A 17,834-nucleotide genomic window follows, 5' to 3' on the forward strand; every position below is an offset into this window, starting at 1 on the left:
AGAACAGTCATTGCTTATTTATTACAATAGCAATTGGCTCTAGGGATTTACAATCTTAACCTAACTAATCAAAATGTAACCCAAACCACATCCACTTGTAAATACAGGAAATGATTTGAATCCTAACATAATTGTTTCAGCCCTTTGAGAGCAAAAACCTTTCATTCTGATAATTTTGACTCCGGCCCCAATAGAAGATATTATTGATAATTCAGAATTTGATTTAATAGATGAATACGGCTGATTACTGCCCACAATTTTTACTTTTCAGGTAAGTTACTGTTCTCCATAATGGAAAACTGACTGGAATATTTGAATACAGCAGAGTTTACATTAGAAGACCCATTTAGATTTTTAGGCCCACAAATTATTTTTCACAGTAACACTGGACTTATTCTTTTGTCATGATCCTATTACAAATAAGGACTTGTGTGTGTCACAGATATCTTTACTGAGGATCTCTCTGGAGAACTCTGTGGACAGTCTCCATATGATCACATATCTTCCTTTATTTATCTTAATAATGCTAATGATATCCAGATTGGCTAGTAGTATTCTCCTTTTCTAAATTACATAAATTAAATTGAGATTGTATGACTGGCCCAAGATCACCCAGCACTAAGAAGAAGAAGAAGAAGAGTTGTTTCTTATATGCCGCTTTTACCTACCCAAAGGAGGCTCAAAGCGGCTTACAGTCGCCTTCCCTTTCCTCTCCCCACCACAGACACCTTGTGAGGTGGGTGAGGCTGAGAAAGCCCTGATATCACTGCTCAGTCAGAACAGTTTTATCAGTGCCATGGCGAGCCCAATGTCACCGAGCTCGCTGTATGTGGGGGAGCGCAGAATCAAACCCGGCATGCCAGATTAGAAGTCCACACTCCTAACCACTACACCAAATTGGCTCTCGTACTGAATATATGTTGATCCCCCAGAATGTCTTTAAATTCAGTCCTTTCTTGCTTTCTTTTATCTATTTTCTGGTAAAAGAGAACAAAAACAGGACATGGAATATAATTAAATAAAATAAGGGTTTTTGTATGCATTTATTTGAAGTGAGGGTGTCAGAATCCATTGGTCATTAATAATAAACATAATTTACTTGAATGTAATGTATTCTGACAAATTATTAGAAGTAAACGAAATGTGACTAATTGTACAATGTGATCCTCAGGTGATAACCCAGGCCAGCGGGAGTATTTCTCACCATACAATCCATACTCAACCTGTAGGCAAGCAGTTTGACAGAGTGGATGACTTTTTCATTCCATCCACGACACTCCTCATCAACCACATAAGGTAAGTGATGTACAAAAAACTGTACAGTGGTGTGCAGGTAAAGGCATGACCATCTTTGTATTTATTTATTATAAAGACCTTGGGGGTAGTGTGCATACAGTTGTCTTGTTTTTATTGTCATAACAAGTGCTGTCAGGGACATTAGGCTAAGAGGTCCTTCATTACATTTTATGGCTGAACAAAAGTTTAAACCAAGGTTCCCTTGATCCACATGCAGTATTCTTCTATCTCACAACTGGTGTACCAAGGGCATACAGTTTTTCTCTCCTCTCATCTCCTACTCACAGTTCTCTGGTTGTTCTTTTCCTCCCTTATCACATACTATCTGGTTATGTGGAACATTTACTTACAGTCCCCCCACATATCCTTGAATGATCTCAGGTCATCAACCAGTGAAATTTTCTCAAGAAACAGAATTTCCTACTTTTATACATTAATTTGGAGAAATGTTTTTTTTTTAAAAAATCTATTGAATTAATTAATAAATTAATAGTTTTCTAGACCACCCCGATAGGTACCGCTGTCTGGGGGCTGTTTACAACATTGTTAAAACACAGAACAATTAAAATCATTGAAACAATTGAATAAATACTTAACTCCATCAGACAGACAGTTAGTGACGTTTCCATAGTTCTTACTTGGGTGAGTAAGAGCGGTTGGATTACAGTGTTGGAGGCCCACTATTATTTGGTTTATTTGTCTGTACTGGCCTCAGCTGTGAACCTGGCGGAAGGGCTCCATCTTACAAGCCCTACATGACTGTGTGAGTTCCATTACTGCCCTGACATTCTCTGGCAACTCATTCGACCAGGTGGAGCTGAAAGAGTTCTAAGAGAACTGCTCTGTGGGAACAGCTCCAAGAGAACTGAGACTAGCCCAAAGTCACCCAACTGGCTGCATATAGCGGAGCAGGGAATCAAACCCGGTTCTCCAGATTAGAGGCCACTGCTTTCAATGTGCTGTATGTAGATCTATTCCAGAAAAGTGTTCAGAAACTTCAATTGGCACAGAATGCTTCAGCCAGAATGCTGACTAAAGTGAGTTGCAGGGACCATATCACTCTGGTACACTGGTTGTCAATCTGTTTCTGGGCACCATTCATGGTGCTAGTGTTGAACTTTAAATCCAGGTATGATTTGGGACCAGCATGCCTAAAATACTGCCTACTTCTTTATGAACATATCCAAACACAACAATCATCTTCTGAGGGTCTGCTTCAGGTGTCCAAGCTCCTGAGATCAGGTGGGTATCAATCTGGGAGAGAGCCTTCTTTGTCATGATGCTTTACCTCTGGAACTCTTTCCCCAGGGAAATTTGTCTGTCTCCCTCTGTTACCATCTTCTGCCAGCAGGTGAAGACTTGTTTATTTCATTTGGCATTCACTCAGGGATTCTTCCTTCTTGCCTAATGATGTCATTGTTGTCTTTATGTTTTTGTCTGTATTTTAGCTCCAGTTTAATTGTTTTAATTAAATGTTTTCTCTTGGTTTAAATGATTTTTAAGATGTGATTTTATTAGATATGGTCCATCTAGGGCAACAAATGATGCTCACAGAAGCCAACTAGATCCCTACATGTAGGATCACATAATGATTCTTGGACATTTACATGATTTTTACCGTAGTTTTGCATGTGTACCAGCACTATTCATGGCAATTGTTTTAAAATCCAAAAGCCACTGTAAATGTTTTACTCTAGGACTATGTTACGTAGATTTCTTTATTCTGTAGCATCTTTTCCCCAGATAATCTAACTATACTATTGGGGTTATTAGGCACATTTAAGCAATCTGTATTTCTCGGTATTTTTGAATGCTGATGAATTTACCAGGAATGGTGCCTCATTCAGTGTTTGTCTTCACTTCTCCAACAACTCGTTGTAGTAAAATGTGAAAAAGGTAAGCAGAGCTTCACACTAAGGCTGTTTTCTTAAGCAGTAGGGTTATTTGGAAATATATTTTATCGAGAATATGTGGTATGCATAAAAATAGTATAGCAACTAGATTGGCTTGGGTGGCTGGTGTGGGAATTAGGAAAGCTTTATTAGAATTAGTATAACACAGCCTAAAAGTGTTGGTCCACTGTGTTAATGAGATCCATTAATATCAATGAAACAAATCCATTCTCTTTCATTACATGTTCATAAATAATTCTGTGGGGATCCATGACCAAAATCATAAAAAGATCCCTTCTGTGTTGTTCAGATATTTTCTCCTGAAGGTATTTCAGCATTATGATAAAACAGCCTTTGTGCGACGTCATTAGGTAGATGGATTTTTGTATAGAAAGAAAAAAAGAACCAAGGAGGTTAAGGTTAGAGGGCAAAGGATTAAACGTAGTGGTATCAGTGCACTGTGTTCCAAATGGAACAAAAAGAAATAGAGTGGTTTAGAAATTCAAAAATAAATGATACATTTAATATACAAATACTTGTCTCCAGAGGCTGGTATTGAGATGAACAGATATGCTTTGCTTCATTCCATTATGGTTCTGAATGTTCATCCCACACTTTGTTCCATTCCTTGACAGTTTCTAAAATTAACCCCAAAAATTGATCAGGACTACAGCTTCTTACACCTTCAGTTTTCGTCCATTCTGTCTAAGACTTGCATAATCCCTATAATAATGACTAGGACTGGGTAAAATGCAGTTATTGATGTGCCCTTTGAGGCAGACTATGCATGGGCTCTGCGTTACTGGGACATAGCTTGCATTCATTAGTGTCAGGCCCCTCCCGTAGCTCTGGGTCCGTCCCTTTGTCGCCTGGCCTCTGAACCCCTTTCCCCGGGGCAGGGGCCTGCGGGTCCCTCCAGACAGGCGGGGATGAGGGGTTATCCCACTCTGGCCTGGAGTCCGAGTCACCTGGGCTCCACTCGCTCTCATCAGCAGCCTCCTCCAGAGTCAGTAAAGCACTAGAACACTTTCCAGAATCTTGAGTGCTTTTTTATTGTTCCTGTCACACAGCTGACCGCTTCACTTCCCCTTCCTCTCCTCCTCCCTTTCCCAGCCTTTCTCCTCCTTTTATCTGTGTTTCTTGCTTCCCGTTTCCTCCTCTCCGCTGTGTGCCCGAGGTGTCATAAACCCCACCCCTTTCCTGTGCTCCGTGTTTAGGGTCTTTCCCCAACACTTTCCCCAATCTGTCCTTTTCCGGCTATGGGCGAGCTGGTCTGGCTAGCAGGCCTCTTGCCCCAGCGTCTTCTGCCATGCTGCCCTGCCTAGCATCAGTCACTGTTGCTCCCATGGGGCCTCGTCCGTCTGCTGCCTCTCTAGCCCCTCCCCTCGGTTCGAGTGCGTTTGGCGTGGGTTCTTGCAGACGAGCTGGTATTGTGCATGGGGGGGGTACACTGGCCTATTTGGTGGGAGGGGAAGGGTCGGATACATCCGGGCTCCCGGCCCGGAGGCCAAGTGAGCCAGGACAATTAGTATATCTTGGAAGCCTTGACCAAGCTATTTTCTTGGTATGCTGTTTTGAAAAGTGTTGCAATGCTGAAAGGGGACTTTTAAAATGGAAATACTTTTAATAATGGTAAAATGTACTCCACCCATTCTCAGTGATGTTTCAAGGTTCCTCTGAAATGTTGAAGTGTTCCCCATGCAGGGTGGGGTTTCTACTGACCTATTTCCTACACTCTCAGTTGGTTTAGGCCATTGTCATAATACTAAATCTGATTGACTACTAGTGTCACAATGTCAGTACATTCACTAAATCAGGGGTAGTCAACCTGTGGTCCTCCAGATTTTCATGGACTACAGTTCCCATGAGCCCCTGCCAGCAAATGCACTAAATGATACCTTTGACTAGGATGGCCCTGACAACTACAAGAAATAGAGTAAAGGCAGTAGTGGGAGAGAGAAAGTGCAGCCAAGCAACCCATGGGAATAGGGCATATTAACATAATGTGATGGGGAGTCAAGTTACTCTGATTCTTTTTAAAAAATAAACCAGGTAAACATTAAGCAGAGTGATGGATGGGAGAGAATTTTTGTGCAGTTGGCAAAGGACTAGCTTGGAAACTCAAAAGCATCTCTCTCTCCAAACTCATAAAGAATGTTATCACAAAGAACTAGCCTGACACAAGACCTATCTTCCAGTCCCATAATCCTTTGTGGTGCATAATAGTGCTGCTCTAAGCATAGGTGCACCTTAAGTCCATTGAAGTCCATGGACTTAGTCAGTTGAAACTCTGCTTTGGATTTTACTGCAAATGAGACATCTTCTGGGGATTCTTCTATGCTAGTTGTATATTTGTGTTTGTAATAGCTAGGGCAAAGGACACTGCTATCCTTAGGTCTCAAAGACACTGCCAAAACAGTTGACCTAGAGTGATCTAATTTCAAGGAGATGCCTTTATTTCCATACAGTTCTGTGAAGATTTCTGCTTTTTTGTTCCTCTGTCTTAAAAGTTATTGCTCACATACCAATAGATCAAATGCAAGAGCTCGTGGTTCTCTTTTCTGTCAGATATATTCTGACCTTGGTCTCACCTTTACGTAAAGCTTTCAACTTCCTAATAAGTTATTTGAACATAGTACAGAACTTTTTTTTCTGTGTGTGGGGGAGAGGTTAAAAGTCAAACATTTTACTAGCATTTGCCTGTATATTAAACCAGGAATTAAAATGCGAAAGTATGCAGTACTGCCCTAGGGTTATGGTTTCCCCCAGAGTTATTTATTTGTATCTGTTCACTAACTGAAGACTTCCTTTTTTCCTGACATGGAGTTTGCTTTTAGGAACTTTGAGAGTTGGTTAAAATAAAATGAGCAGTTTTGAGTGGTGTAGCAAGAAATTCTTTACATTCATGGCAGCTGAGAAATCCTTCAAGTTAGAAACCGTATTGGGGGGTAGGGGTGGAAATGTCTACTTTATTTAAGCTATTATTAGTCATTAGTGAAAGTACTCAGCAGCAGCAGCATGCAAAAGACATTAGAAAGACACAGATTCAAATTGCCACTCATCGATGGAAGTTTGCTGTATGACCATGAGCCAGTCACAAACTTTCAGCCTATCCTACATCACAGGGTTGTTATGAGGATACAATGCAGGAGAAGAAAAGGATAGAAACTGCTTTGTGTCTCCAGTGAGGACAAAGGCAGAGCATATATGAAGCCAATAAATAATAATAAATCTCTGGTGCCTATATCATTTGCAGTGTCACAGAGGATATTGGGGCACAATTTCTGGTTGTACATGTATGCACAGAAACTGAGAAATATGCCCTTGCAACAGCGATGGTGTTGTAAAGGAGTTGTAGTTTGCTGCTCAGAAATTGCTAATTTTTGTCTCAGACAATTAGTTAAGTCAATTTTGTATTAGAAACTAGCCTGTTACATGAGAGCAAATACCTAATGATAAATCTGCTCAAGAATTATCTTCAATTAGTGATTGAAGGGTGACTTTTCAGGAGAGTTTGGTCCCCAGATGAATCTGCAAAAGGTTTGGTTTTTATCATAAAGAATAAAAAGGTCTTTGTGGTCAAAAGCATCCATAGATGTTATTGCTCATCTGACAAAGAAATTCTTTGAATATTAACATTAAAGGGTAAAGGGTCCTAAGTCACAGATGAGAGAAAGGACTGTTCTGTACTACTTACATTAGGAAGAAAACCTTAAAGGTCTGCATCCTTTCAGATTAAGGTTTAAGTTTACTGAGGTCTTCCTGTAGAGGCCTGAATATCTGTGAGCTGATAAATATAGAAATGATCAAAGAGATATATTAGGTTTAGACAATCATTTTTCAGAGCTGTCTTAAAGATTGTCTTAGTCAAATGCCTTCATCTTTACAAAACATTATGGCACTGGCTTCTGATTCCACTAGATCAGATACATTCAGGGCCTTTTCGCACGGGGATCTTTGTTGCAAATTGTTTGCGGAATGAAAAATCGCCATTTAAAATAGTGGAATTCGTCGTTATGCATACCTGCCTTTGTAGTGGAATCAGTTGCGTTTTTTAGCGTTTCCCACAGGCTTCCGGTCTCGGCAGAAATCGCTAGAAAGGAAGCGCTATTGCCGAGCTCATCCCGCCCCTGGCCGTCAAGCAGCCAATGGGCAGCCGTTAGCATGCTCCCAAACAGCCCCTTTCCCTTTAAGAAAGGTTTAAAAAAAAAAAAAACAGACCCATAGCAACGAATCTAGGTAGATTCGTTGCAACGGAGAGACCCATCCAGCTGCCTAATGTGAGCTGTCGTTTGATTGTATGATCGTTGGCACGCTGCCTCGAGTGATAAAAAAAAAATCTCCCCCCCCCTCTCACGGGCCCGATTTTCGGCTGAATTAATGTGTAAAAAATAAAGGGACTTTATTTCAGCAAACGGGCTTTTATGTGGTTTGTGCTTAGTGACTAAAGGTGAAGGACTGAAGCCAGGGAAGCTTCTAAACAGAAAGAGGCTCGCTGGTGCGTTTATCCCCGCTCGCTCGGAGAAAAAAAATGGCGATCGCTTCGCCGGAAGTTTGGAGGAGAGAGCCAGGGGGAGGGACTTTGAAGAACCCGCAACAATGGTAACGCACAGGTCTTTAGCGCTATTGTTGCAGATTGGTTGCAGGAGTGTATCGCTATCCGGAGGGTGAATCCACTTTTCTGGATTCCCCTGAAAGCGCTACAACGAAGCGCTTTTTGCGGGTCGGTTTCAGGATTGTTGCAGATTGTCTACGATGTCGTGGGTTATGGCAAATTAGTAGCGTTTCCAATTAGCAACCATTGTGCTATTTTGAAGCCGTGCGAAATGGCCCTCAGTTTTCTTCTCATTTAGCAACATGGTACTATGAAGTCCGTCCTTTGGGATATCTTCTATCTACATGATAATGTCAGGAACAGATATGGAATTTTATTTATTAAAAAGTGTATACTCCACCATCTTGCTCAAGGTATCTTACAATTCCATTTATCCTTCTCATCAAGAAAGATATCTGTATCTGAAACCCCATTAAACAACCCCACAAATAATAGTGACCTGACAGTGCCTCCTGAAAACAGCTAGAGACAGTGCCTGCTCCAGTTTTCTCTGGCAGCTTGTTCCACAAGGTCGGGGCCAGTACAGAAAAATAACAGGATCTTATAGATGCCAAGTGGACTACTTAAGCTAAAAGATGGCCAAAAGTTGCCACATGAGGTATTGAGGAAAGTAATATGGTTCAAATGCAAGCCCAAATAATATGCACTGGTAGTGCTAATGGCTAGATTCCAGTCAAGTAGCTCCTTAGAGACAAACAAGATTTTGGGAGCATGAGCTTGCAAGAGTCAAAGTTCCCTTCCTAAGAAGTGTTACTCTAAGGTACTGCTGGACCTCTTCTACTGCAGATCAACACAGATACCTTCTGAAACAGTGTTAAAGACACTGAACAAAAACATACATTTGTATAGAGCTGATTAAAGAGGGTGAGTGGGATTGGGATTTTAACTGTGTTTTAGTATGGTATTTTTTTTATAGTACTAGTGGCAAAGCTTTGAAAGGGTGACAGCCGGGGTGGTAGCGAGCCCTTTCCAGGCCTTTGGGAAGTGTCCCTTTAAAGAAGGATCACCCCCCCCATATGTTTCAGCTGACTGTGACAGCTCCATGGCTGTTTTGATCAGCTGTAACTGGGCAATACGCTCCCTGTAACAGGGCAGCACACAGTCTAGCAGGCCAAGAGGCCCTCATTAGCAGGCCCTCCACCACAATCCTTTGCCCAGGGCCTCTCCCCTTACCTGCTGCTGGCTCCAGGCACTGAAGCGTTTGAGAGAAAAGAGGCTAGAGTCCAGGGACGGAGGGCAGGAGCTGCAGGGGCTGCACCCTGATTAGCCCTATTCCAACTTGGGCAGCCAGACACGTCCCACCCTCTAGGCTGTTTCATAAATATATAGAGCAACAACAAGGGATAAGGATGTTTTTTTACTGTTGTGAACCAGGTCGAGCCCATAAAGGGAGGGGCAGTATAGGGATTAAATAATAATAACAAAGCTTCTCAAGTGGGTCAATCATCTTCTTTGCAGAAGAGATATATTAAATTCAAAGAATATTTATCAAAGTAATAATAATACCTAATTGTCTCTATAGTTTTCCGTGTCTCAAAGCTGACACATTAAATTTGTATGCAGGATGACAGAAAGAACATCCTGTCCCATATATTTATATAGATCTAAATCATCAAAATCTAAGAAATTAAAGCTCTAATGATTTTAATAGAATTAATAAATCCAAGTAAAGTAAGATAATTGGAATAAATTAAAAGCTCTAATTGCAATATTATACAATGTTTCAAAGCAGTGTTAAATTAAGTAATTGTAAAACATTCATTCCCAGTCTTTAGCTGCTTTAATCTTTGTAGCAGGTGTTTTGAACATCATACAGTACCTGTCTTTGCATATGCAAGAATGAACAATCAGCCTACTGCTGAGATATCCTGGTATGCAAATGGAATTATTCTAGATTTTAAATAGTTCATTCTCCTCTTCCTCTGAAATGTTAATGGTCATTGGGAATAATGTTCAATCAGAGGCTATTCTGATTCTAAATCCTATGAAGCCTTCTCAAAGCTTTGTTCAGTGGTAGTACATCAATGGTCAAAAATTTTGCTTTGTTATTACCACTAGGACTTCAAAGAAACAGAATGAACTATTTCACATTACAGAATGTTTAATTCTATATACATTATAGGCTATTGCTACAGATATTTTTTCTGATTTTTTAAAAAGAGGTTTGATAGTCATCTTACGGAAATGCTGATTATATGAACTTAGGCAGATTGTAAATGGGTGGGCAGCAAGGGATGTGCCAGTGTTTTCTCTTGTGGCCCTTCCTTACATACCCAGGGAGCTGCTGATCACCATTGTGTGATGGTAGGTGAATTTTCTCCAGGCCAGGCTGGATTATGGATATTTTTGGTGGGGAGGGGTCACTTGGGCATATAAGTGGGGTCACTGTGGGTAGGCAGGTACTTGTGAGTTCCTGCATTGTGCAAGGGGTTGGACTAGATGACCCTGGAGGTTCCCCCCTCAGAATATAACTGAAATTGAATGCCTTCACTCACGAGGGAGTGGAGAATTTGGGAGAAAGAAACCATTACAGGTTAGAAAAGCCTGAGGAAGAAGAGTAGTGGCAGAGGAGCAGTCCTTGTCTGGTGTTGGCCTCAGATTATCCATGTTCATGGGACTTCTACTGTGAGGGGCAAACATCTGTTTTCTGGACTGTAAAGAAGAAAGACTTTTCCAGACCTTTTCATGGTGTAGGGAGTTGAAGTCAAAGACCTCTTTCTTGCTCAGTCTGACTTTGATATGGTCAGTCTGGTTTGCTATTCCTTTACTTTGTGTAAAAGGTAAAGGTAAAGGTATCCCCTGTGCAAGCACCGAGTCATGTCTGACCCTTGGGGTGACGCCCTCTAGCGTTTTCTTGGCAGACTCAATACGGGGTGGTTTGCCAGTGCCTTCCCCAGTCATTACCATTTACCCCCCAGCAAGCTGGGTACTCATTTTACCAACCTCAGAAGGATGGAAGGCTGAGTCAACCTTGAGCCGGCTGCTGGGATTGAACTCCCAGCCTCATGGGCAAAGCTGTCAGACGGCTGCCTTACCACTCTGCGCCACAAGAGGCTCTTACTTTGTGTAGGCATCCACAACTCTATGACTTCTTACTTGGCTCTGTAATGCTAGAATGTAGGAATGGGTATGAACTGGAAAATTACAATTTGGTTCAGGGTGTTTCCAAACCTAAGCTCTCAAATGCTGCCAGGGATTTAAACCTAACACTTGACAGGTATCCCTACCAAGCTGTTAGGTTTAAATGGCTGAAAGCCATTTTACTGGTGTGTGTGTACGCGCTGCATCTGGGCAGGTCATGTATGCTGAAGGATTCCATCTCCCATTCATTCTCTGGATGCAGCGGAGCATGCCACCCTACCACAAGGACCCGGCAGTGGTCTGGCGCAACTGATGCTGTGCATAATCGGTCTTAGAAAAAATGCATGTTTTCCATTGCCAAATGAGGCATGCAACTTGAAATTGTTGTGCAATACTCTTATTGAGTTTTCCACAGTTTCTGAAGTCCGGTAGTACCAATTCCTCGAGGGGTGTACTAGAGATACTGTTGTCCATCTAAGAGTATAGTTACTTTTGCTCTCTCACAATTTGAAGGCAGAAACTTCAAAAATAATACATCTGAAGACTTTTTTATGCTTTGGCCATTGTGCCTGTTCCTGAGGTCTGTGCCTTAGAGGATGGCAGACAAGGCTCAGAAGAGAGAGAAAACCTCTTGGGATAGTACAGCATACTTTCTTTCCTTATTCTTCTGGCAAGGTGCATATTTGTCTGTGGGAATAAATCCTTCTACTACTTCCTCTCATTCAGTATTCCTATTGTTTTCTGTCTACTGTCTTTTATGGTGATAATAAGATTGGAGGCAATGCATATAATGCAGCCACCTCTGAACCTTGTTCACATCTGCCATGGTATGCTGACTTATTATACATGGATCTTCATGCTGCTTCCCTTTCAGTGTGAGATTACAATGTCCTCTGCCATCACTTGTGTGAGAAAGCTATTCATCATCCCAAACAGTGTCCAAAATCCATATTCTACCAAGTCAAATTTTAAAAGGTTGTAGTTGTGTGTTCTGAAGTGTGCTAAACATAGAGAAGTCTAAATACTCATTGAACTGTATATTTCTAAATTTGTATTCTTGAAGGGGGGACAGAGAAAGAGACAGTATAATAATTTAGCATCATTTTTATTTTGGATTTTTATCATTCCCTTCCCCAGTAGTAATGTAGAAGCTGTTCTAAGGAAAAAGAGAAATGAACCAATATAGTGTACTTTTTAATGTGTAGCAGTATGCTAAGAAAGAGTCACTGAAGCAGTCGGTGCAAGCCTGTGCAAGCTTAAATGGACTCCGGGGAATGGTAGAGGACAGGAAGGCCTGGAGGATTATTGTCCAGGGGGTCGCAATGGGTCGGACACGACTTCGCAACTAACAACAACAACATGTTAAGAAGGGCAACTAAGTAAAGAATGTCTTTGATCTCTATCATAATGACTTGCTCCTCAATTAGTAAGAATATAATAATGATAATAACAATAATAACTTTATTTTATAGCCTACCCTTCCCAGTTGGCTGAAGGCAGATAACAACAAGGTAAAAACATTCAAAAATAGTGTACATTTCATAAATAAAACACATCAAACTATTACATATCACAGCCTCAAAATGACTGTAATGCTGACTTTACAAATTCCAGTTCTGCCATGAGGTTTAGTGGATTGGGCCAGGCCTGCAATGGGATGTGTGCACAGATTGGCTCCACTCTAAACCCATTGAAATCATAGATGGAGCTACCTCTGCATAGGATTACACAGATGTATTACTAGCTGTTATTGTGACTTACACAGTGGGATTCCTGAATGTTTTCTGGCTTAGCAGAAATAGAAAGGCAGTTGCCTCCCTTGCAGGTTCAAGAACTGTCTGAATCCCAGAGATATATGTCAGTACTAGAGATTCTGTCATACAACTATTGTCTCTAAGAATATCTTAGTGGAGTTATTATAATGAGGATTGTTATGAACCTTCACTATACTGTTTGCAATTATCCGTATTCAATAGATACATCACCTGCCTTGGTTCTCTATGTCTGGGAAAGCAGCATTATGTCAAGGTAATACTATAATATGCTAAATTTCAAAACTCATTCACCTGTGGCACAGAATTAACACCCGCCAGGCAGCACATTTTCCATGCTACACACACTCAATAGGTGACTTGCGTTTAATACTTTCCTAATTAATCATAGATATGTCTATTATTATTATTATTATTATTATTATTATTATTATTATTATTATTATTATTATTATCATCATCATCATCATCATCATCATCATCATCATTATCATTATTATTTATTAGACTTGTTACTCACCTCTCCCTGGAGGCTCGATATATCACAAATAAGCCTCGTGTAAGAATACTGAAATGTAATATATTTCAATATCTTGTTTTCTGTGTTTGTGCTGCCAAGTAAGCAAACCGCCCTGAGCTTCCGGGGAGGGCGGTATATAAATATAAAAAAATAAATAAATAAAATAAATAAGTGTCAGAAATTATTTAAAATATATGGGAATTAAAAATGTGTATTTTTCCCCAAAACTTATGAAATATTTTTACCAAGCAATTTCTGCAAAGGGACTTACACTCTTTACACTTTTGCTGTTGTTACTGATGGAATCATTCCTTTATTTGAATATGCATTATTTTGGGGAAAATAAGACACAAAGCTGGTTTTAATCTTTTAGTAAACAGGGACAAATGCATGGGATCAAATGGTAGTTTTAATCTTCTTTAATTTTAAATCCATTTTAAGTTAAACTACTGTACTAAATTCATTTTGATCAGATTGGCTGGCCTCCATCCATAGTATTAAAAGTAGCATAAATTAAGGTCTAGCCATTCTGGTACCACTTTATTTTGGTAATCCTAGTCCTAAAAGTTATGAGCATTGTCTCACATTTGGAGCAGATCCTCTACAGATTTAAAGAAACTAGGAAAATGAGGTAGGCACTTCTCAATTATCAACACCACTACTATATAGTACCTTTACTTAAGGAAAACATTCTTGAGTCAGCTCCGTAGCCAAATAGTCCTGGTTTCTCAAATGTTGCTGGAAGTGAACAACAAGGATTTTATGTGTGTAGTGAAGCATGGGGGCAGAAGTGAAAATGGACAAGTAGAGAAGAGAATTGACTAGGCAGCAGGAACAAAGGAGAATAACTGGATCAGGAAAACAAAAGATCTATTGATAAAGGATGATGTTAACCTGGAGGGAAACAGAGTCTGTGCCTGAAAGTAGGTCTGTCCCCTAGAAACTCGCCACATTTTTTCATAAAATTAAGTGAAGCATAATTTTCTGAAGTTAGAACTCCTGAGGGATGGAAGTATAACTGTAGCCCTTTGACCACCAAAAAGGCAATGCTGGGGGGTTATGGAACATGCATGGATTCAAGCAATGTGAGAGCTATAGTAAGCAGGAGAAATAGGTCAAATTGATTGAAAAAGCAGTTTCAATCACATCCCATTTGTGCCAATTCTGTCTAGCTAATATAAAATACAGCTAAAATTTAATTGACTAACAGGAGAGCATTTTCTGAATGGAAGAAGACACAACACACCAGTAGTAGGTTTAGATATGGCCAACAGCTTTATTCACCTTCCCACTGGAGGGTTGGCACAACATGAGAGAGGGAGCCAGGCCTAGAAGTCTGCTGGGGGTCTACTCAGATGGTCCGCCCCAGTTCCCAGCAGGGAACACAGAGCCCCTTTCCTGCTGGAATCCTCCTACTATGGGAAGCAATCTGTGTGGGGAGCCAAAGCCTTATTTAGCTGTCTCAAGGACGCCTGGCCAAAACGAGTTCCCTATGCCTTCCCTGCTAAGTTGGTCCCACTCGTTTTGTGCCACCTCTGATAGAGGCCCTGTAACCCAGGAAGTCAGATCCCACACTGAACTCCCTGTCAAAAGGCTCCTTCTCTTGCAGATGTGAGAAAATTACAACACAAACTTCAACACAAGTAAACACAACATACCGGGTGGGTGAGAGGGAAGCTGTTCCTACAGTGATCCCAGCAAAGAGGCTGGGTCCCTACACATGTGAATCATAGAATCATAGAATAATAGAGTTGGAAGGGACCTCATGGGCCATCCAGTCCAACCCCCTGCACCATGCAGGACACCCACAGCCCCACCGCCCATCCACTGCAACCTGCCACCCCCTTGCCTTCACAGAATCAGCCTCTCCGTCAGATGGCTATCTAGCCTCTGTTTAAAAATTTCCAAAGATGGAGAACCCACCACCTCCCAAGGAAGCCTGTTCCACTGAGAAACCGCTCTAACTGTCAGGAACTTCTTCTGGATGTTTAGATGGAATTTCTTTTGAATTTATTTCATCTCATTCGTTCTGGTCTGTCCTTCTGGGGCAAAAGAGAACAATTCTGCTCCATCCTCCATATGGCAACCTTTTAAATACTTGAAGATGGTTATCAGATCCCCTCTCAGTCGTCTCCTCTCTAAGCTAAACAAACCAAGTTTCCCCCAACCTTTCTTCATATGACTTGGTCTCCATATTGGTCTTTGTTACCCTCTTCTGGACGTGTTCCAGTTTGTCAACATCCCTCTTCAATTGGGGTGCCCAAAACTGAACACAGTACTCCAAGTGAGGCCAAACCAGAGCAAAGTGGTACCATCACCTCCTGTGATCTGGACACGATACTCCATTTGATACAGCCCAAAATCCCATTTGCCTTTTTAGCTACTGAGTCACACTGCTGACTCATGTTCAATGTATGGTCTACTAAGACTCCTAGATCCTTTTTGCACATGCTACTGACAAGACAAGTCTCCCCCATCTTATATTGGTGTATTTGGTTTTTCCTACCTAAGTGCAGAACTTTACATTCGTCTCTATTGAACTTCATTTTATTCAGTTTAGCCTACTTCTCAAGCCTATCAAGATCATCCTGTATTCTGTTGCTGTCTTCAGTTGCTATCCCTCCCTGTTTAGTATCATCTGCAAATTTAATAAGTATAACCCCTCATCCAAATCATTTATAAATATGTTGAACAACACAAGCCCCAGGACATATCCTTGGGGTACTCTACTTGTCACTCTTTTCCAAGAAGATGCTGAACCATTAACAAGTACCCTCTGGGTACGATTTGTCAACCAGTTATTGATCCACCTAACAGAATTAGGATCCATACCACATTTTACCAACTTGTGAATAAGAATATCATGTGGAACCTTATCAAAAGCTTTACTTTAATCCAGATAAACTATGTCCACGGCATTCCCCTGATCCAGCAAGGTAGTCACTTTCTCAAAAAAAGTGATAAGGTTGGTCTGCCATGACTTGTTCTTGCAAAACCCATGCTGAGTCTTAGAAATCACAGCTCTCAGTTCCAGCTGCTCAAGGACCGAGTGTTTGATTATTTGTTCTAAAATTTTGCCAGCTATAGATGTCAAGCTGATGGGTTGATAATTACCCGGATCCTCCTTTTTCCCTTTCTTGAAGATGGGGATAACATTTGCCCACCTCCAATCGTCTGGCACCTTACCTGTTCTCCAAGAAGTGTCAAAAATAATGGACAGAGGTTCACCTTAAATAGATGCTGTGGAACCTGGCTCCTTTCTGGTATACTGTGCACCATCAGAGAGTAGCCTGCATCGCTGGGGGACTGCTGGGATGGACATGCCCCATTCCCAGCCAGCCCACTGCTATTTCAATTGGCATCCATGATAAATTGCAGCCACACATTAAGTAAAACATAAGAAAATTATAACAAAATGAATAAAATGTTATTTTGTGAGCAACCAGAATGAGTTATGGAAAAGTTGAACAAATAATTAATTGATTGAGAAGTTAAAGGAAATATGGTACATTTATGATACCCCGCTTGATAATAACATAGGCTTCCTCAAAAAACAATGTTTACTGAAGGTTCCTGGAAAATACATGGGACAATTTGGGAGGGAGGGGAGAATGCTAACTTTCTTCATTAATTTGGTTTTCAAAAATTTATGAAAATTTACATCATTAATTGTTCTCTTGAGCTAGCCTGATAAATTAGACCATCATATTAATGGCAACAGGTTGTATTAAATACTACAATTTAAACTGATATACAACCAGAAATGTTTTTTTGCAAGTTAGTCTGTTGTTGTCAGCACTTTGTTGAATTCCAAAGTGAGGGTTTTTAATAATAAAGTTGCTACCTCACTAGGAACAGATACTAGTAGGACTGTTTTTGGCTGTATTGCCATGGGCATCCTTTTACTACAAAATAACAAATCTGAGCAAGAAACAAAGGTTCATTTATTTTTAAAGGGAATGTCTAGCCTTGAGCACACAAACATGTCTTTAAAATGTCAATACAACCCCTGTACCTGATAGTGAAATCTGATTTTTGCTAAAACCATGGTCTGTTGACAGCATCCTGTCAATGCTGCTCAATATAGTCCTTTGTAGAGTGTGAAAAGCTTGGTCATCATACTGCTGTATTTTTGGAAAGACTCTGATCAATTCATGTTAAATTCATCCTTATGCCTGCTGTACAATACAGTCTGTTGATCCATGACTAGAATGAAGTTATTTATACTATTTTTGTGCATTAGTACAGATGACAATGTAGGTTTCATTATAGTCATTACCACCAATTCCCTTGCTTTAATAACTATGGGTCCAATTTGTTTACACAATGAGCTGTCACTTAGTGTTTATTCATTCTTATAAATGGCCCTTGTAGGACAGACAAGCATGAAACATGATCTAACTTTTAATCACCTTGAGATAGTTTTGAAGAATTGCTTGGAGAAAGTTATGAGTTAATTGCAGAGTCCAGAGCAGTACTAAAAGAATCAACTCTGAAGAAGAGGAAGTGGCTTAGAAGCCAGTCTTCCTGAGATGTAAAATAAAAGTGAATCAGAGATGGAGCCACTGCAGAGTTAATGGTAGTTCACCTAAGCCAAAGCAAGCTTGAAGACAGTTTGCATGTGGTGAGATAAAAGGAATGAAATAAGGAAAGCAAAA

The 17,834-nt window shown here is 40.6% G+C and overlaps 1 protein-coding gene across 3 annotated transcripts in view; it reads left to right on the top strand.

Moving 5' to 3' along the window:
• FSTL5 (follistatin like 5) overlaps nt 1–17,834 on the top strand; it is a 437,209-nt gene that overhangs the window by 409,015 nt on the left and 10,360 nt on the right. For all 3 annotated transcript variants that reach the window (XM_077299983.1, XM_077299982.1, XM_077299984.1), the window contains one exon: nt 1,172–1,296. In XM_077299983.1, coding sequence (XP_077156098.1) covers nt 1,172–1,296 — 125 coding nt within the window. The remainder of the gene's footprint in view (nt 1–1,171; nt 1,297–17,834) is intronic.

This window comes from Paroedura picta, chromosome 10 (genome assembly GCF_049243985.1).
Source record: "Paroedura picta isolate Pp20150507F chromosome 10, Ppicta_v3.0, whole genome shotgun sequence".
NCBI classification, from domain to species: Eukaryota; Metazoa; Chordata; class Lepidosauria; order Squamata; family Gekkonidae; genus Paroedura; species Paroedura picta.